A 22,886-nucleotide genomic window follows, 5' to 3' on the forward strand; every position below is an offset into this window, starting at 1 on the left:
GAACCTCGTTCTTTTGAAGTCGGTATGAAATGTTTCTTGATACATTTTGTTCAACATTTTTAAAGAACCTAGAAGTTGTAAAATAAGTTCAATTTGAATACTAGAAAATACTTTTAACTTCAAAACGTGACAAAAGGAAACTAAAGTATACTTCAAAGTATTTGTATCGCATATTTTTTAATGAAATAGCTATTTTTAGGTGGTAGGTAAAGTATATATATAAGAACTGAACTGAATTTCCTATTACAAAAATAGTTTTATAATTAATTATCTTAAGAAACATAATACAAAAAAAAGGCAAAATGTAATAAATGTGTTGAGCACAACATAGTCGATAATTTTCTTACTAATTATTTCAACAGATTATTATAATTTGAAAACGAAAACCATAGCCAAAAGAGCTTTAACAGGATTTATACAGCTAGAGGTATTATCGACACAGAGCGGTCTAGCTTAATGATATCACCGGGTAATTATCGTATCTCGTTTAGCACAGTAACGTGTTGGCACTATGTTAGGGTACCTATGCGATAGGACAGCTCCTGTCAGCTGACGATTAATGCTGTCAAACAGATGATGAGTCCTGCAGAGTTGAAGGACGCTGCAGACTCGGCTGTCTCGTATTCTGTATAAGAACAATTGATTTTAAATTAAGTCGTATGAATATGGAACAGCACTTTATCGCAATTAATGAAAATGATGAGCTGCAGGTTTTTTAACTTGTTAGATTAAACAGAAATGTTTTATTTAATTTTGAAAATATGTAGCATAAGAGTGTACAAAGAATGTGGGTAGACTAGACAGAAATGTGAAAACTAAATAACTGCACGTTTACAAAGACAGCGTAATTTAATAAGTATGTTTTTTTTTTATAAATCTTACCTCGTTTTAATTCCTCGACTTCGTAGTCGCCTACAACTCTATTTTCTGCAGAGCTGTCTCGCCACATATTTTTTTGTTTGACTGTAGAAAAATGTTTTGATTTTAAAGTACATGAAATATTTATAAAAGTACCTACAACGTTACTCATGTCCAGATGCTATGGCGCCAGACTATTCAGAAGTCTATTCTACAACATATGTTTATACGATACTAAAGTTTTTTTTTCCATCTATCAGTGCTAATAGCCCCAACAAAACTATAAATGCTATCCCACTTTGTTGAGCATGAACGGCCTTTCAGCTTGAACAAAACATATGACGTTATAAAGAATGAAAAGGAAAGCCAAAATCTATAACAATAAGAAGGCACATTGGAAGTCAAAGCCCAAACAAAATCGCTTTTCCCACAATAATATTACTAACGACCCAATTGTACGGAAGCATTGGGCCGCGGCACAAAACCAATAAATACAAAATCCAGAGTCGACCTTTCTCGCCCGACGGCTGCAGAATACGATGAATGTATAAAAGCCAGGTCTCGTCTCAACTTTTGGTGGCTATTGCCTTTCTAATCGTGGTTTACGTGCCAAAATTGAATCCACGAAATTTCCAATAAGCATTCGGATACAAGTATTGAATTGATCATGAAAAATTAATCTAGCAAGTTCAGATTTGATCGCTCTGAGAAGGGTTTCATTAGAAACTTTGGGGGCGTTGTTTGGTCATTAATTATTTCTACTTGTGAAGAGACGGAATTCTGAAATGAATATCTTTGAAGTATTTTTTGTAAATAAATGGTTTCGTTACCTTTTTTCTTAGGCGGGTGGGTGATGTAAGAAGAAGTCGTACTCAAAGTCGACGGGGCCGGTATTTCTGGAACAAAAATGTATATTAAAAGAGAAGTCAGAGAGGGAACCATTTTTTGAACTCGTATTGGAGTATGGTTACTGTCAGATGTTTTCTCGGATCTTGAAATATCAACGTATCCATTTTGTCCCAATAGTTAGTCAGGTGGTTAAAATGAACCGGAAATCCCATTAGAAAGAAATTAGTAAAAATCTCTTTTTTAAATGCCTCTGTTATTTGAATTATAAGGTTCCTCAGGTACCTTATAATTCAAATAACAGAGGCATTTAAAAATTCACATAACAGTAATCAAATCTCACTAAGGTTTGACTAGAATATATTAACTACTACATGTTCATAAAAATTTTCCATATCTATTTAAACTTCTTTCCGTGAAACATGCATAACCTGTGAATGTATTCAAGGGACATTCTATGCTATCACATACCATCCAGCCGAATTAGCCCGTCGGTTTCCCCCAGGGAGTTTTTAGCGACACAACGATACGAAGAAAAGTCCCTGGACGACACTTTCCGTATCGTTAATTTCATCTTCCGGGTATAATGATCGTCGGTAAGAAATGTGAGGTACTTGCTGCCTGTTAATGGAAAAAAATGTCTATTGTATGTTGCCATATTAATTAATATAGTATTTATACATATCATAAGTATGGATCAATGATAAATGGACAAGATAAGTTCATTATAAAAATGTTTCTTTTTTATTATAGGTTTCGAACGAAGAATGTAGTAAGCTCCAAACTAAGTTTTTTAAAATTGGATATGTATTAATTTATTTTGTTATTTACATACAAATTTGGGTTGGCTATAAAGCTTGGCTTTGTTATAAGTATACTTTATACTTATGTAAGTGATACTTCTCACGCTGAAAAAAAATAGCAAATTAAATATCGACCGAAGTTCGACACCAAGACTTTCCGATTCAGTTAAATAATTTTTTTATTAAAAAAATAAAATAAAAGCCTATTTATCGAATTTTGTACGATTTGTTTCAAAACTATTCAATTTGTAAAAATGGACTCTAATTAACTTCGGCGAAAAAACTTGCAAAACGTTGTAATAAGTATGTTGTTGATTGTTGTATGTTGATTACTTAATCAATTAATAGGAACATACTTATTACTTACTTTTACTTATTTTTTACTTATTACTACTTACTTACTTAATAATATTATAAGTATAGATACTCATTTATGTACACATGAATTTACTTACATATCGTATTGAAAACATTAGGTATTGTATACGACATCATTGAATTTACATAAATGGAATAGATATTTTCTCGGAGCACAATTTTGGCATACAACTGGAAGTTATGAACATTGATATACCGACGATTACATACATAATAATATGTATGCGTAAGGAAGTACAGTCAGCAAAAGGTACTTTGAAAAAAGAAATTACAAATAGTCATAATCATGTCAGGAGATATTTAGTAGTTTACTGTGAATAGGCATAATTCTTCAAAAAATATATCTCAATAAGTCGCCGATCCAGAATATAAAGAATTTTTTATTACCGTATATTATAAAAATGCAATTTCCACACGAGCGAGGCCTTTAGGGAGAACAATTTTTTTTTATTAACCAATATAGTATTGTTATAAAAGTATCAATGTAATGTGTTAACCCATCCAATGTTAAGCTTTAGGAAGAATAGACCTTTCATTTGTAACTGGTGTTTAGAGCGATGTTTTAATTTTGTAACAACTTCTACATTTATGAGTATTACGTATTACATTTATGAGTAATCGTTTCTATAGGTATCTAACTCACGCTAATATCTCCCTTGTGATTTTAGTTAACTTGTCCATTCTTCTCTCAATCTATACGATTTTTACTTCTAATCAGTAGGCGATGGTGAATGCAACTTAATTTGGTCGGAGAATGTCGAAATGTCCACAGAAGTTGGATTTTAAATGCTACTTGGTCTAACATTGGCAGGATGAGGGGTGCTAACGGTGTAAAAACTCGCAAGAAAGTGTAATTAGGAGTTCTTGGCCAATAACAGTGAAGTTATTCAGGCCATTTACAATGAAGAGGAATAGTTTTAGCTAGTTCTGTAAAACTCCCAGGCTTGTGCTGAGCAGACTGTTTTAATTTATTTTGGTGACGTCTTAGTAATTGTGATATAAATAAAATATTTTTTTATTAAATTAGTTAAGTAACAATACCCAACAATTGAAAACAAATAATTGAGTTTGTTAATTAGTGTTTTGTTTCAAATTTAAGCAATCAAAGGTACAGTTATTTTATTTGGAACTTATAACATTGTTTAAAATTTATCATCATGTTATTTATAGATGATAAATGACTTTCATAATGAACAAGAGGAATTCAAATTTCTTTTATAACATTATCGAACTCCCACACGGCGATAAAACTTTTGATGCATACTGTACATTTGCGTTACTTAAATGTTCATATCATGTTACAGAGGCTGTTTATTAAGCGTATTGAGGAGATAAAGTTTCTGAAGACATGAAAAGACATATTAAACACAAGTAACACCCCGGGCGCGAGGTGAAACATGTTTTGCGTGATGAGAATATTGTGTTACAAATTTTAGAACATTATTGTTACTTTATTTTGCTGTGTATTATTATTTCGGGTATGTCTCTCTTAAGATGATGATAGGTGGGTTGATTTTAAAAAAATATTTTTAGATTGTACATACGATAAGTAAGTACGTAAGATAAGGCGGTCCGATAAGTACTTAAGCCTACCAAAAAAAAAAAAGAAAATTTTTGAAAGGTGGCGATTTATTTCTCGACATAGTCTCCTTTTAACTCGATACATAAAATCACGCCTCTTTCCCGCCATCACGACTTTTTCTTTAGATAGTACCTTGAATCTTTTTCTACGAATTTTAAATACCTATCCCTTTTTATACGATGTCATAAGAACCTCATATACCTAATTCAAAACTGTCCTGCATATAGTGCTCGCTATTAAACATATCATTCTTCTAATTCTTCAAAAAAGTTTGTGTGAAAAAGATTTTATCGATTAATATTTTTATATACTAGTAATACATTTAAAAATATCTGTGATAATTGAATTTCCTTAGCAGTGTAACAACATTACAAAACCGAAGTAAATAATAAGAGTTTACCCAAAATAAAAAAAGATAAACATTAAAAATTTAAAATTAACTTATTACGTCTACAATAATTAGAATACTTACCTGTTATAATCATATCTCCGCGGTCGGTGGTCCAGTAATTAATTGAGGAGGGGTAGGCTTCTGTATGGCACTCCAGCGTTACGTCCTGTCCTATGTAGGCCCCCTCGAGCTGGTTTGGTATCGACAGCATCGGCGGAACTGTTAAGAATAAATATTATCACCAACAATAATAGGTTAAAGTATTTAATAAAATGAAAGGCTGGGAGTAAGAAAAAGTGAATGATCTTAATGGATGAAGACTACACTATTAGGATTTGATTGATTATATTCAAAGTTGTATAACGAGTTAACAAGATATGTTTGGAATTTTAAAAAACTTATCAAAGATATGATATATTTAAAAAAGATATCATGCCACAACATAAAATGTCCTATCAATCTTTTCAAGACTGTTGGCTCTGTCTTTATCAAGGGATATAGACATGAATACGTATATGTATATGTGTACAACATAAAATTTAATAAGTACAATTTTTTTTCGAGTAGAAATCCCATGATGAAACCCTGAATTTTAAGTTAATAAACGTCCGCATAATATCATTATAAAGACCATCATCGCAAAGATTTGTCTTCATCGCGGAAGAATAATGAAAACTGACAGTGAATTCATAAGGAAGGCTCGTTGGTTAATCGAGCGAAAGTTACGTGAGCGTCCCACGTATCTTATAAGAAATGGGGAGAACTGTGAACGCTGAGATACGGAATGTGAATTAGGGGGAAAGAAGCGTCTCATTGGGTTTGGGAACAAAATAACAGGAGAGGAGAAGGATATTACGTGTATGTCATATTAGGGTACTTCAGTGTGTAACGTAATATATTAAATACTTCCTTAAGGTTTTTTGTCTGCTTCAATGAAAATATTGAAAAAAATATCACTAGGTGATTACCTCGATATGACAGCCAACTTACGTTTTTATTGTGGCCAAATGACGCCGTGTAAGGTACACGGCGTTACACAAATACCTCAAATTTATTTGAAGTGGTATTATAATTTAAAAAGAAAAATGTTTGCGATTTCTTGCAGTAAATGGAAAAAAATATGATATAAAGGGGAAAGTAAGGGGGATAAACCACTCAAGAGGATTCATCCGTAATATTTTTAATTTGCAATAAGGGTGCTGGCTGGTTTGGCGCGCGCACAGATAGTATCGCTATTATCGCGTCCGTGCCTCATTCACGTCAGCATAATGCTCTAATTGGGCGCAATTACGTCCGATCCTGGAGGCGACGTCAGGTAGACGCCGTGTCCTCGTAAATACTCGTTAACGACGCTCACCCCAGGAAAAATTATATTTCTGAACGCTGACTCAACTCTGAAGGAAAAGACGAAGAAATAATGCACATACTTTAGAGGCAGGGACAGGATCTTTCCCTGCTTCGCGAGGAAGCAATTGACTATGATACGTTTTTCTAACTGTCGATTTTTTAAATTTCTCTTCGAATGTAAGGCTGTTTTCAGTGATTAAAAAAGATTTTAATAAAAAAAAAAACCAAATTTTCGTAGCTTGATGTCAAATTCTTTAAAGCAGCTCAAGATTTTCTTCAAATATATTGATTAATTCAGTAAGTTAGTTAATAACTTCTTGTACAATATAAGAGCAAATAAAACAATAACAGTATAGTAAACAGGCGGGCTTATCCCGTAGTGGCATCTCTTCCAGTCAACTGTATAAAAGTTGTTTCCTAAAAAAACCAACTATCGTGTGTTGCTCTGAATGTGTGAAAATAAAAATCTACAAACATTACCGAAAAAATCGGATCAGATCGGCTCAGTATAATCATTTCTTTAAAGAAAAAGAAAATAAATCACGGTAAAAAAGGTTTACTTAGCCAACTCAGAATCTGATAAATCTTAAAGGACCATCAAATGAGAATACGAAAGCCGGACTCTCTATTGAAGGAGCAATTAATTATCGCCTTTGCGGCTATTTTCTAATTACATTAAGAAAAAAACAATTTTCGGGACATGAATGCAAAATAATGATGATGAATGGAACTCGCTCGTTAATTACCAAATATTTGCGTAGTAGGGATATTTTATTAGCGAGTCTGATCTGGATATTCTTTGAATAAAACATGCAGTTTATATAAATATTATTATTCTATTCCATAAATAAAAAATCTTAAAAACTGTTTATGACTAAGATTGTTAAAATTAAGTACCTAACTATACATTTCCAAATTGAGTGTAATTAATATCTCTATTTGAAACAACTATGAGATAGTCGAAAGTATATATTTATTATAGTACTTAAATAAAAAAAAATTAAATCCTTTCGAATACATTTAATAAAAATGGGAACAACCAAAGCCTTACAATAATTTATACGTGAAATGTGTGAAGTTTAATTGCATGCGGCCGAAACGATTTTGTTCCAAACTAAAAGTTACAGCATGAAAATTACTTATTGTAGTAAATATCGGACTGTCAGAACTTTATTAACAACACGACGCAGCGTTCCACTGTGTGAAATGTTTCTGATCATTACATCAAACATAACTCGTGTAAATATACAATGGCAAATGAATTCTGCAGGAATCGTTTCTAAAGAAAGAATGTGTCTTTTTCTGAAAAAAAAAACGGTAAAATCACGCCTCTTTCTTCTGGGAAAGAGCAGTGATTTTATGTACGTATGCAATTGCATCTATTAATTTAGATCTTCATATTTTGGTGCAGGCAGGGCCTATGGTCATAAGGCGGAATGGTTTAATGATGTTAATAAAGATTAATTAATAGTAACAAATCGCGAGCCTATCGCCTATGAGTTGATTTCCAAGTTTATAATATATTTTATTATATTTAACTTTATTTAATTTCTAACCAAACATAGATATTTTGAATTTCAAACGTAAGTACATCATGTTAGTACTTATAAGGATTGGTTAGTTAACCATTTGTGAGGTTAAATGGAACGCAGTGATTTATGTCAAATGTAATTACCACAAGGAGTGCAATGGAGTTTTAACAGTTGGATGTTTGCGGTTAAAGTTTCTGTGTGTCGAGCAAGTGTCGAGACTCTTACTACAAAATATAAAGTATGCAGAAGTAAATATTCTCACAGTTTGAATAACTTTATTGATCACTAAATGAGTACATTATAAAACAGTAGAACAGTACAAAGGTGGGTTTACCCCTAAGTGGGATCTCTTCCAGCCAACCTGACATATACAACTGATAAGAGGATCGTATACTTAATTAAGTGTTATCTATGAATTTAAGATAAGTTTCACTCTATGAGTTTAAGATAAGTTTCAGATTAATGTAAAACATGAATGTAAAACATTAATCTGAAACTTATCTTAAATTCATAGAGTGCAACGTTAGAGTTGCATTGATAGCGAAATGCTCGCTGTGTACTTTCCATATTTGATGGTCTCACCCAATATTTTGTCAGCCGCCGGAGCCAATTGAAACTGCAGCTACAACTCATAAACCCGTAAATAACTTTCCAGGATTAACTCTAGACATTTCTCATAACTCAGGTAAAGGTTCATCTTTAGTTCTCGTCGTTAAAACAAAAACATTTGTAGCCACAAATGGATTGTTCAAAACTTACTTTACATGTTAATTGAGGGTGAAAACTTTGCCATATCTGTTCTCATCTTGTAGAGTATCACTTTCATATTTTACACGATCCCTGACCTTTGGAGTAACTGATTTGTTGAGTCAGAAGTATTTTAGTTAGAGTAGAATAGAAGTATAAATTTATTTTCAGGTTGTTGACGGTTTTTTTGTTTTTGTAAATAGGTAACTAGAATATGCTGGCGGCTCCGCCCACATATCTACTACATGTAGAAATTTCATCTTTTTCCTCCTGGCTTAAAGTCCCGGCTGCATACTCACCACTCTGGAGAGCCCTGGGCAGCTTTTGACCATGGATTGGGCGAGCCCGGTTTTTACGCGAAGCGACTCCCATCTGACCTCCGCAATAAGTTTGCAGGCAAACCTAACCCGTATTGGATCGCTTATGGTTACACATCCAGTTTCCTAAATATGCAGATTTTCTCACGATGTTCTCCCTTTCAGTAAGTAGACCGCAAGGAAACTTCACGCCAAATATCAAATATTTCAATAAATCAGTGTTCTCTTTTACATATTTAGGAAAGTGTTTTCATTGAATTTAGTAACAAAAGTGAGGTATCATTGTCATTGTTAAAACCAAATATTAAATTGATTGATAAAAATACAATTTACCTGTTTAACTTCAAAATTCAGTAATATATTTATTTGCTGTTACCACGATAAGCATACGAAAATTCTTCAGCAAATAAGGCAAAATAATGGCTCATTTACGTACGAAACCTCAAAAAGAATATAATAACAACTAATGGCCCACCTGGGCAGTCAAATTAACTGAAAGAGTTCAACGCGACCTAAGAGCCTCAAAAAGCGACCTCCATTTAAATAATGACTTTTATTGAAGTTATTACAACTTTGTTAAACGCTAACTGTACTATGTAAGCCGAGAGGTGATTATACTCATCAACGGCCGCAACTTTTGGAATTCGGCAGAAAAGTTCCTCCATCCCATATAAAAGTGTTCCGGACCGAAGTTCCCGCAGAGATATTTTTCCGTAGAATTTTCAAACTATAGAAGTTTTCAGATTGAGCTCCATATTGGGATGCATTTGCTGTCGTTTTTGTTTAGTGCTGGTGCAGGGAGCGGAGTGTGTTTTAATTTTTGATTTCTGTTCACAACAGGCTTCAAAGAGCGCTGGCTGCTGCAAATATGGAGTATTAACGTTACCCATCTGTTCATGCAAAGTAATAATTATGCCGATAAAGTTTTTTATGTTTCTCTCATTCGTGACTTTCAAGAGAGTATGACTCACAACCCACAATAGATGAGTGTATTACTAATTGTTGCCATCTTTATGTTAAATGTATTATTTTTATTTCTTCGAAGGTAACACAAGTTTGACAAAAATATATTTAAACATTTATTAAATTTAATGAAAATGCCAATGAAATAGTTGTATAAATATAATAAAGTTTAATTAACGCTCTTAAAACTAATTAAATTGCTCAAGTGCCATTGCAAGCTCGTATAATACAAAATATGAAGCTTCCTTTGTTGCATTAATTCCTGTTTTCCATTCTAAATCACTTGTTCTTCTTTGGACTAATGGTTAATTTTATTAGCTTTTGTCTGTTCATACCACGGTAAATTAATGTTTGCATGTTATATAAAATTAATATGGCGCGGAGGAATGCTATTTATAAAAGAAAATTAAGTATTTATAGATTTTTCAGGGGCTTCGCTCCCGTGGGTGTGTCCGGAAAGCAAAGTAAATGATGTTATTTCGTAATTCTGAGATAAATTGCTGAAAATACTTACATTGCACCATGAGAACTACTCGTTTGCTGATTGAAGGTGGTACTCCATTGGAGGCTATGCATAAGTAGGCACCCATGTGAAGTCGAGACACCTTTGATATGGTCAAGTTTTCGCCATCCACCACGTTGACTGTCAAAGAAAAAAAATAATATGAGGTACAACATACACATAATCACGTCTAAATCCCTTTTGGGGTAGAAAGAGCCAACACTCTTGAAAAGTGTAAAGGGTGCTATTATTATTAGTTACAATTGTAATTAATTCAAAATCTTTTATGGGGTTGTATGACACTAAATCATCTAGAACAAAAATTCGGTATCACCAGCCTAACTTAAATGTTTTTTAACCAATTATCATTTTAACGTTTCACTTAAATGATAGATTTGATGGTTCACCTTAAATAGTTTCAATGTGAACGTGTTTTTTTAAAACTGAATGCCGAAAGAATATATTTAATGTTAACCACAAAACACAAAACAATCCTTGGCAACTTAGTGGTGTCATACATATATATATATGTATATGCCGTAGCCAATTAGTTAAAGCAGCTGATAGTCAACTACATGACTAGATTTTTAATTGCATCATTAAAATAAGGCCAATCATAACTTACAAGCTTACACTAAAAAGCCGCTTTTGCTGGAATGATTCAAGATAACCTTATATTATCGCAAAAATACTTACTTATTAAAAGCAGGTTCGACTAATAAAACAGTAAATATCCAGAGTGGCAGTTAAGACGGCCACTCGGAGTCGAGCAAAATCATGTCATTTATCCAAAATAATTGTAACATGAAAACAAAAAATGATAACATTTGGATTTCCTAGTAATAGGAAATCATCAGTTTGCTCTTATGATTGGCCAGTCAGTAGTAGGTATTTGTAATTACGTTTTGATTATATCCGGGTATAAATCCATTCTTGCAAACTTAACTAAACCAGTTCAGATTTTGTGTGTGTTGGATATGAACCGTCTACACTGCAAAACAAAAAAAAAACAGCGGATATTTTGTAAATTAGTGTTTGTATTCTTGTTCGGCATCAAATTGGCCAAACAAACGATTCTTTATTCTATCACTCGCGTAACTCAATTTGGCGGGGTTCACCAAAGTTACTAAGGTTCCAAAAGTATTCATTCGGATTGTTCGCCGATAATTCTTGGTAGGGGAAGATTTGTTCGGGGTTCGAGTGCCGGCCCGGCCACGTGATCTTTGTACTTGTGCTTTCCCGCTCCACAGATTTCCTTTCATCTGTTTTGTTTCTTTGCGAGAGCGACAACATAATGACCGTCCCAGAAAATGTTTTGACCGGATATTTATCTCAGAAATCTTTGTTACCCTACTGTCTGGATTATACTCGTTGTTTTCATTTGGAGAGGAAATCGTTAATGTTTTTCTTGTGCCATGTTTATTTTGTTTGTTTCTTTTAGACGTATATGGACGACGGATGTAACAATAGCTAGGTAGTAACATAGTTGTTTGATAAATGAAATGGCTGTTGTAGATACAATAATTTGATATTCAACATTCACGATAAAATATTGAATTAATTAAGTTTAAGCAGGCAACATATTTTTATCCGCCAAAATTAGAAAACTTCTTAGTTTGGCGGAAAAATATGTTGATTTTTCTCACCTGATTCTCCGTTGCAATTGAATTCTTGACCATCTTCACGGCGCCACATAACATAAGGCTCTGGGTACCCTGTGGCGCGGCAAACCATTGTCACGTTGGTTCCTTCTCTGACCACCATATCCATTGAAGTCATGTTGTCTATTATCACTGGAGGCACTGTTGAAAATACAGTTATTGTACCAATTAAAAAGCAGGTTACATATCACGTTATTGTCCCTTACGGAGTAGATAGAAAGAACAGTCTCAAAAAAATAATTAAAATCTCTTCGTTAGTCTATATAATTTGGTTAATTGGTACGGCTACAATTTAATTTAATTTGTGAAATAAATACTCTAAATGTGTAATAAAATTTACAGTATAAACATTAGTCAAAAACGTCACTTGCTCTGTAACTTGCAAAGAATTACTGACCATTCAGGCTCCTAAATTACTCCACAGTGAAGTAAAACGGGATCCAAAATAGCTTGAATTGTTTATTGTTCGTCTCTTTGAGGGAGTTGATAAACAATTAGTATTGTCCGTTTATATTTGGATTTATATTTAAATCCAAGACAAACATGTAAACTCTTAGTTTGTGTCATAGGTTCAATGAGTTCAAACAAAAATTTACGAGTATAAAATATCTAGAGGATAGATAATTATAATCTTATCTGGCAAAATAACCATAATGCACGCGCTTGGAATTGAATTAGAACTTGCAGATAGTGTGATAATCAGTAGAAGGTCATCAATGCATTGTATGTTAATGTTCGTCATAGAAAATGGAATAATACGAGTGTAAAATATTCCATTGTCAGATATTAATCAAAAAGGATGAAGTGAAACGTGCGTGTTTTACACCGATAACATTTAGTACACGCCATGGTTAATTTAACTGTACATCATAATGAACAGGAATAATGTATTAGTGCTTTTGTAAATGGATTTATTACAATTAAGCATTGCCTATGGACATTTTTGGTCCACAATCGGCGTAACTATTTTACTGTTGATTGCTCAGTGACTATTGTTACAATGGGCATTGTGTCATGGTCAGTTACCATATACCACCATACAATATACTAACATAATGATTTCGTTGGTGTTAACTAAGAAAATATTCTGTGAATATATTTCCAGATATGAATTATTTTTTTAAATTAAAGAACGTAATAATTTCACAGGATATAAATATAAATAACCGAATAAATCACACAGATCGAATAAGGCCCAATTTTACATCGAGATTGTGTTAGAGGCTAGGCCAGGAGAGAAAGTTCGTTTTCCATTATGAATAGACCAGGGCAGACTAAACGGGCCGTTGATTATGCAACGTAATAGCGTAGAGTAGACAAAAAGACATATATAAAATCACGCCTCTTTCCCGGAAGGCATAGATTACATTTTTTTTCTTTCTAAATTCACATTCATTACGATTTAGGGTAGATACTCTAAAACAAAGCATAAAGTAAAATAGGTAATAAAAAACGATTCATACCAACAACTTGTAGGTATCCTTTCCTGGAGCGCATGGGGTCGGTGTTGACCTGACACATGTACCAGCCGCGGTCCACCTCCTGCACGTTCTTGATGTGCAAGTACCAAGACCGGTGGTCGTTGTACGACAGGCTGATGCGGGGGTTCTGCGTTATTATGTTGTGGTGGATGCTCAGGATTGTCTGAGTGTCCACGCGTACCCATGCCACCTGTGCGAGAAATTTATATGTATATCATACGAGTACTTATTCATAAAACGAGAATGCATGTTTATATGTTTATAATTTTTTCACACAACTACTACATGCATATATACATAAAATGACGTCTATATCCCTTGCGGGGTAGACAGAGCCAACAGTCTTAAAAAGACTGTCTAAAAATATATTTAGATGAAATTTCGTAGTAATACTTGAGAATAACGAGAGTTAAAAAGAGAAAACGTTAAATCTTTATTGTTTTTGTATTTTATAAGACGTCAACTATAGTCAACGTTGAAGCAATGTAACTTCTCTTCCGGCGTAATGCGTGGCAAAGGAATAATAAATATCAAAATGATAAAAGTGATATTATTAAAAAAAATTTAAAAGCTTTTAGTCAACTAGGAAAAAAAATTGGTTTCAACAAATTTTTATTAACGATATTTATACAAACACAAACAAATTTTTATTAACGATATTTATATCGTTAATAAAAATTTGAATTATAGATACAAACAGAAAATACAAAAATTCCTGTTTATCCCGCATAAATATATGTGCACACGGCACTCCAATTTCGGTTACTAGTCAAGTCAGTCGTCCTCAAAAAGAAATAAATCAGAAGAATTGCTTTGACTACAACGTATTGAAAATTAACACGTTCTTAGATGTAAAATAAAAAACGTATATTATTTCGGTCTCGCCGGTGCTAAAGTTGTAACTAGACTTTTTTTCATTAACACTAGAAACAAACAGAAACTAGGGGCACACATATTCCTGTTCACCCCGTATAAATCTCACCACTATACACGGCGCTCCAATTTCGCTAACTAGCCGTCCTGCATGATTAATAACGGGCGAATCGTGCATTCTGAGCAAAGTGATATTAAGTTGGCTTGTTAAAACTTTACCCCGTGCACTGCAATGAAGTTGTATGAAGTTCCACGGGTATGTATCCGTTTATAGAATTACACTGCGCTCGTTCATCATGGGATTTTGAAGTGTCAACTTAGCGGGTGATAGCCTGATTTATATTTCTTATATGGAACCTGCGAAATGGAGTTGTCTAGTATCTAACTTTCGAAAAGACTCGAAGGCCACGTTCAGTTCTATGACTCAATGATGAAATTTACTTAACTTTCATAAAGTGAAAAGTTGCTATTTCACAGCCTATTAGAAGAACCGCAATAAAAAATATAATAGCTCAAGTCTTGGATTCTGTATTTTCTTTTACCAGTAAATTTTATTAACGCTGAGTTTCTAAAACTTAAGAAGTAATTTAAAAAAGAAAGATTGTTAGATATCTAACAATCTTTCTACCGACAGCAGACATTCAAACCCATTTTAAAAACTTATAGCCATTATAAAGCGTTTAGTGAAATATACCGATAGAACTGAACATAACTACGTCGTAAAGCTTAATTTATATGCACCTTGTATCCTCGCAAATCTTCCACGACGCAGGCAAGCAGGGCGTCGCGACCAACAGTCACGGTGACATTCGAAACTGGCTCTACGAACCGGGGGAACAGGGATTCTGGAACAAACATCACGTAAATTAAAGAAATTATAGAGAGTCAGTGTTACGATTAAGTTATATAGTTTATTTATTTCATATACATACATACATACATATTGTCACGTCTACATCCCTTGCGGGATAGACAGAGCCAACAGTCTTGAAAAGACTGAATGGCCACGTTCAGCTATTTGGCTTTATGACAGAATTGAGATTCAAATAGTGACAGGTTGCTAGCCCATCGCCTAAAAAAAGAATCCCAATTTTGTAAGCCTATCCCTTAGTCGCCTTTTACGACATCCATGGGAAAGAGATGGAGTGGCCCCATTCTTTCCTGCATTATTTCATATAGTTTTACGATTTTATAAAAATAAATTTAAATTGACACATACACACGTTCACCCACCACATATTCACTTTGCATTTACGAGTATAATATTAGTATGATTAGAAGTATAGTATCGCGTTAAATGAAATTTCCTGTTTTTTGGGCATATTGGGAAAATGTCCTTTAGTTTATCATTACCCTCTAAGAAAAAGATATTTCAGATTTCAGCTACGTCTAGTTCTTTTGGGTGTACATAACAAGTTCACCAAGCCAAGCGTGGTAAAAAAATTGACGGTATATATATATATATACCGTCAACTTTTATATATATATATATATATGGGTTACCAAAGGAAAAATAGTTAAAAAGAAATTTTTCCAAACAAACATTAATTTGTAACAATGCCTTGGTTTTTCGCTTTTTTACATGCTTGGCGCGTGACTAGCACGGATAATTTTTTTCATCGTGTTGTTTAGACAAAAATTGAAATCGTGGAAATCTGAGAGATTTTTTAATTTTGTTATTGTTCGGTGGACTCAGGAGGTAGCTGTGCCACTTAAGCTTGATGTATAACGTGTATATGTGCATATACTATATATACATATCATATACATATGCATTTGATTTCTTAATACTCGTATGGTTTACACAAGGCTAGCTATTTAAGCAAAAAAGAAACGTTTATGAAGACGTTATTCTGAAGAAATTAAGATATTGCCCAGTAATGCAATGAGAAATACATGCTACTAGGTATATAGACTCTGAAACATGTGTATTTTAAAGATAGTAAATTAAATCAATATTAAATATCTAATTTCTAGAATTGTAGTGGCCGTAAAATACATGCAATTAAATGTCTAAATATTCAGCCCAACCGCTGTGCCACCGCCGAGTTTGGAAACATGACAAATTGACAGCTTTATTGTTCGAATCTATCCATTAACGGTATTATCGATGTATTTTAATTAAGTATTTGAAATAGAATGTTAAATTGGTTGTTCTAGTTTTGTATTAAAATGTTTGTAAAAGCGTTTCTTAAATTAAATCAAATTTCATAAAGTATGCTTGGCTGGGCTTGGGCTATCAAATCGAATTTATCAAAAGCCTTCATGATATTATTATTTGTTGTTGATAAATCATAATTCACACCTTAACTTTCAACTTCAACAGACGCCTGCAAAATATTTTCTTCAACTTAAAAATTTTGCAACGAACAAAAAGCAGAGACATTTTCTTGCTTTAACAAATTTAGCTGTCAAAATTATAAAGTCGAGAGTTCACGTTAAAATTGAGTTTCTCAAAGAAAACCTCGCCTTGATTCGTTAAGTGACAACTTTAATCATTTCTATTGTTCCACAGAATGTCCATTAAGCGTTAATTAGCTCACCGCTTACGAGAGTAGGCAATATTATCTTCTCAGTATTTTTGTAGCCTTCGAGCTTTACGCTTTACGATATCTTTTATTGCTCAACACCCACCGCCTCAATTAATCTAAATTAATTTGTAATTAGCCGTTGAATTGTTCGGTGTGATGGGGTAGAATAACCCAATTCGTTGGAGCGTACGCACTGCGTCAATACTAATGTGATACACATGTCGATGTGAACGAGTCTTCAAAGCCTGCAACAATCTATTTAGGCTAAACAAGCCGAGACACGGAAAAATATCCACGAATGATTGATGAGTGAAAACGCGAATAGAACAAATCCATCGCGCGCCCATCAATCTTGGCGCGCGCGCCGCCTTAAAAAAATAAGGATGGTACAGAATAAAAACATAGCAGCCTTGACGTGCTGTGGATATGCTATATGTTCATTCATGTACTACGTACATTCGCCCACGGTTTGAATTTAAAATTTGTAATTTGATGTTGTAGATAAAAACGTAGTTCTTAGGGTTTTTTTTAAATGACGTTGCTAGAATTGAATAAGTAACACGAATATATGCGAAATACATAGTAATGTGAACCATTATGTTGGAACATAATGCTGTATAGAATACTTTCATATGGGAAATATTGCAATTAACTTTTATTAATCGACGTGATATCGATTGATAAATTAAGTGCAGTACTTTTCAAACCTTATGTTATCATTCCATATTTTCTATAGTTTGTTCTCCCCTGGCTGCGACGTCTCCGACTCTAATGAAAGAACAGCTTACCGAGCACATATAAACAATCCCGAAATGTTGTTTCTAATATCCCTCAAGATAGATGACTCACGAAACGTCCCTCTTAATTCCACATACAGTTCTTTCAAATCCACTGACTATAAGTACCGATATATGTATTTATTTTGTACTTACTATTTATTATTTATGAACTTCAGACGGGTCGGTAAGGTGAAATATAAATAAATCTCGTCGCGGTTTTAGACATAATAATGAATCTCAAAGTTGCACGTCTTTTAATAAAATGCAAAATATTTAAACTCATTGTAAAATGTACTTCACTGAAGTAGTAGAGAGTTTGCAACTATGTGTGTAAACTAATTAATATTATGACTAGATTTACACCTCAAAACTGCATTAGTTAAACGGTGAAAAGTAGCTGGTTATTTTATGTACGGTAAGTAGAAAAGACTTCATACATTTTATTAGTTGAATTATGTTCCTGTAAAATATAAAATGCTCGATTTTCAAAACCAGTGCTCTAAGGGTAACGTAATCATTTTAGAATTTGTTTCAAAAATATATTTATCTTTTATCACGTTTATTCGAAAACAGGTTTAGTAACTGCTGGGGCAGTATTATGTTACTTAAATAGTACATACATACATATATATAATCACGTCTATATGCCTTGCGGGGTAGACAGAGCCAACAGTCTTGAAAAGACTGATAGGCCACGTTCAGCTATTTGGCTTTATGATTAAAGAGTAGATAATCATTATTTTGGTAACTAATGTTTATTAGTCATAATTTTCATTAATTCGACATAAACCTTCATCCCTAATGTATGTCACATTACGGATGAAATGAACCGTAATATATTCCTGGAGGAATGGCATCATTAGTTAAGTTTGGGGATATCTCACTTGACATTTTGGTCGCAGAGGTCACGACGGCTTAAATTGACTACGTGATTGATATAGATCGCCAATATTAACACAATATAATCCGATTAGCTATTTAGAAGACGTTTATGCTGTGGGACGTGGGTTAAGGAGTTGTTTATGGACTGTCATCTTTGAAATAAACTTTCATGAAATAAATATGAGGTTTTTACTTAAACAAAAATTAAATAGACTTAATAAAAAGCGATGGCCTAGCAACCTTTCACTATTTGAAAGTGGCCTTTCAGTATTTTAAAGACTGTTGGCTCTATCTACCCCGCAAGCTATAAAGACGTGGCATATGTATGTAGTCATAAACAACCAAATTTTTTAATGATAGTTTAGTTGATTGCTTTTCGAAATTCAGATATAAAAAATGCTTATATCATAAATAACAATGAGCATAACGCGCTTATAATATGCCAAGTCGTTGATGAGGCAATGGAATTACGCGGGCACTTGAAATGTGATTAAGGCTCGGGCTCATCACAGCGTAAGTGTTTACGGATGCAAGTGACGGCTCCCAACTGGCCGCATATTTACCTAATTGGTACAGTACGTTGTGACAAAAGTCCGTACTGGGCGGCGGAAAATTAGATTTCCTACCCACCACCACCCGATGGCTGGCCCAACCGTGCGCGCTTTACTTACCTCTTTCACCCTAAATTGACTTTCCCCTAATTGAAAACGCGTCAAAGGCCCGCGATTAGTCTTTTTGCTTTTTTTTGTAGGTGCAATCAAATCAGGTTCCATTGTCGAATAGTGAACATTTTCATTATGTGGTATTCTCACATTATTGTGTGGATTTTGTTAACACTTTTTTCAGGGTAAAAATGTTATTCAAAAGCCTTTTAGTGAATATTTGATTTATATCAATTGGAAAATCCAGAAAGATAGATGGTTAACAACTCATATTCGTTTATTCATTTCATACTGGCACTTATTTATCTTACGAATAGAAAAAAAATACTTATCTGTTCAGCTACGGATAGTGAAACAGTTATGTGGGGCTTAATTTTGTTTGTTGGCACCACATGGTGTAAACACCATTACCGCTTCGACCCTAAGCAGTGAGCTTCTAATGTTTCATAGCTCTACGATGCTGAGTGGTCTTATCATTCACCCTTGGAACCCTCTCGAAGGAGTAGGGTCGGAGCGGCTACCAAGTTGCACTCTCTAAAATACCCATTTGGATAAAAGTGTGCTTGACACGGACTAGGGTTGTGGAGCGGAATTTCAGACACCCTATGGGCTATCATCTGAACGTGGTCTTTCAGTCTTTCGAAGACTGTTGGCTCTGTCCACCCCGCATATATACGTGTCTATATGTATGTATGTCTAGGCTCTCATTTGTTTTGGAGCAGACAAGCCAAGACCTGTAGTAGAAACGACATTTTCTTTTCGTTATTACCTGCAAGGTCTCGAATATCTCCAGCTAAGCAGCAGTCAGACAACAAGAGTTGACCATTTTCTCTTTCAAGAAAAATATTAAAAGAGGAATTATGAACCTAATATAGCATTCGTTGCTTAGCATGACTAAATCTTTAAACTAAACGCCCCAAATTTGATCAAGGTACGTTCGGCTAGACCTCCCCATCCAACTTCTCTCTCATTTACACTCGCTTTGTATACCTGCTTAGGCAAAAACAAAAATTAAACAATCACAAATTTAGATAATCGAATTAGAGTCAAAGTCAAAAATATCCACCAGATCCGAGTCTGAATTCCAGTTGGAGTCTCGTGTGGCTTCACTCCGGCTTGGAGTGGTCATTCATGAGTATCGATTTTATGCAAAATGCAACAAGATTCACTTGAACGAGCCGTTCGTACTGTCGGTACCTATCTAGTACCTATCTATTGGACAATTACATCGGAATCGCTATCGTGTAAATGGACGGGAATGGTGCCACACGCCGGGCGTGTTGAAATGTGAGGGCCCATCACATTGGGAATTGGAGACGTGTATAAACATGTACATTTAGTGATTAACTTTTGTACCTGAAAATTCAAAATAATGTCTGTGTTATAACTGTAAGAAGAATCTTTTAGTGTACAAATATAAGTTTTCCAGCTGAACGTGGAACTTCGACTCTTTAGAAGACTTTGGTTTCTGTCTGTCACGTAAGGGAAAAAGATGTCATACGTGTATGTGTCTTTCAAACACAAAGAAAAACTATATTAAGGTTAACTGTCTCTTAATTATACATTTTGTACGGGATCCTAATCGTTTTAAATGATGGATGTTTTTATTATTTCGCCGTGCTGAATATTCATAAAACACTAAACATTATTTATACATATAAGAAATCTGTAGAAGGGTCAATTCCGTACATTGAAAATATTGAAAAATTAAATAGCAGGGGGTGTTATTGGATGGATACCAAACCGAAATATGTGATTAAAAAATTTTTTGGCTGTTTGTATGTTCAGGCATCATGTGAAAACTAACGGTTCGATTTCGATGAAACTTGGTATAATTATACCTTATTATCCTAGGCATAAAAAAATAATATTGTATGCGTGTAATTTTAAACCGTGCTTTTTAGCGCGACTTTTTTGATTCTTGGATTTGATGTCATTTCTAAGACTGTTCCGTTTAGTTATTTGTAAATACTTTTGTTAATGATCGGAGATATCGGTATCCATTGCCGACTAGCTTGTCAAAAAATTTGTGAACGTGGATAAAGCGAAAGAAATATTCATAGTTAGTCTAAAGATGTAGTAGTATTTGATGTATATGTTTATATGTATGTAATATACACACCCACACTAATAAACCGTAACAATCATACAGAAGTTTGCCAAAATGTGGGGTCTGAACAAACTTTTGCATAGCCACTATAATAAGATGTTTATAATGCCAATTTACCCAAATTCGATTAGTTGGTCTGTTTATTATCAGTTGCGCCTAATTTTAGTTTCGGCGTTTCTATTGTGTTAAATGAATGAGCAAACAACTAATTCGAATTTCGGTTAGTTAAGTAATTTCGCAAAACACCGATAGGTTAACAACAAAGGTTTTAACCCTTACATTTTCTTACTAAAATTTGTTAAAACGTTTGAAAGTAGCACCTTTGCTATGCCAAAGTGTCAAAGATGTTATACTTTTAACTCCTAGTCAAAAAGAAGAGTATTGTGTTTCTTGGCTTGCAATCAAATTAACTTTGTTTTTCGAGTTGATTCTTTGTAATAGTTTCTAAATTACATTATAATCATAAAACAGTGCATGGTCGGATGCACTCCTGGTAAAGCATGTAAACATTAAATAATTGAAAAATAATAGATATATGTAGTTAATTAACGCTCAGCTTGATGACTCACAACGTTCATAGGCATCAATTTAGTTTGTCGTAACACCAACCTATACCTCGCTTTCCTTACAGATAGGGATAAATTCTCTCATTTTATTGGAAAAATTTCTACATACTACAATATTTCTACACCTGCGATATTTTTAAGAAACGTTTTCGCAGATCCTGCACTACATAGAATTGAATGGTAATTGCGGTTTGCAAAATAATTTTTAGTTAGTAGAATAAATTGAATGAGTCTGTTTGAAAGCTGATAATCTATTTAGGGCGGGAGCGATGTCCGGGAATCGAGTTCCATGTTCACAGCTTGTTGAACTCGGCGAACATGGTAGTAAGCTCTGAACGCTGTTTCGAGGTAACAACTGTTATTCCCTTCTAGGATTTAATATTTAGCTGTCGATTCACTGACATAAGATTTAAAAGCTTAAAAATATCTATGGATAGAGTATAATTCAATTTGAATTGTGCACCATAAGTTTCCCGGGAACTAATAATACCACTCCATTTCTTTCCGAAACGAAGGCATGGTAAATATAAACTAAATGATAACAACATACCTTTGTAGTTTGTTACTTTTTACAAACACATATAATATATATATCAGATATAACTTAAATTTAATTAATTGAAATGTAGAATGACGTAAAAATATGCCTGAGAACGCCTATCTCCTGAATAAAATATTGACTTTGATTCAGGCAAGCCTTTTGGTACTATCTCTTTTTCATATATTCCCTTATAACGCTGTTCGTTATCCTAGCACCCAATTTTGTACAGATCATACTCGCTAAGGCTCTTATCTCTACCGCGTTTACTTCTTCTTCTTTCTGTAGTATTTAAATAGTTGGATGCAAAAAAGAAGAAAAAAAATTATCAAATTTATCCGTCTTTATACGCATATTATTTATAAAGTTAAATTTTCACGTAGCACGGCAATTTAAAGTAAAATCAAACATAATTTTAAAAAAGATAAGAAATAACATTGCAAGTATTGTGTACTCGTGTCTACGAGTAATTGTAGCGTCAACGAGCATCCTACGTCGTAGCAAAGCCTGCTACGGCGTAGCATCGCCGCGTCTCAT

The 22,886-nt window shown here is 33.8% G+C and overlaps 1 protein-coding gene across 1 annotated transcript; it reads right to left on the reverse strand.

The window, feature by feature from the left end:
- Positions 1–545: 545 nt before the first annotated feature.
- On the reverse strand, positions 546–18,482 carry LOC106137627 (lachesin-like). Its single transcript, XM_060946249.1, has 10 exons — positions 18,476–18,482; positions 15,023–15,126; positions 13,391–13,598; positions 11,913–12,068; positions 10,279–10,407; positions 4,936–5,077; positions 2,176–2,321; positions 1,689–1,754; positions 883–963; positions 546–625 (listed from the first exon to the last, which is right to left on the reverse strand). The coding sequence occupies exons 1-10, from the start codon at positions 18,480–18,482 to the stop codon at positions 546–548; spliced, it is 1,119 nt and encodes a 372-aa protein (XP_060802232.1).
- Positions 18,483–22,886: the final 4,404 nt, after the last annotated feature.

The sequence above is a fragment of the Amyelois transitella genome, chromosome 10 (genome assembly GCF_032362555.1).
Source record: "Amyelois transitella isolate CPQ chromosome 10, ilAmyTran1.1, whole genome shotgun sequence".
In the NCBI taxonomy this organism is placed as follows: domain Eukaryota; kingdom Metazoa; phylum Arthropoda; class Insecta; order Lepidoptera; family Pyralidae; genus Amyelois; species Amyelois transitella.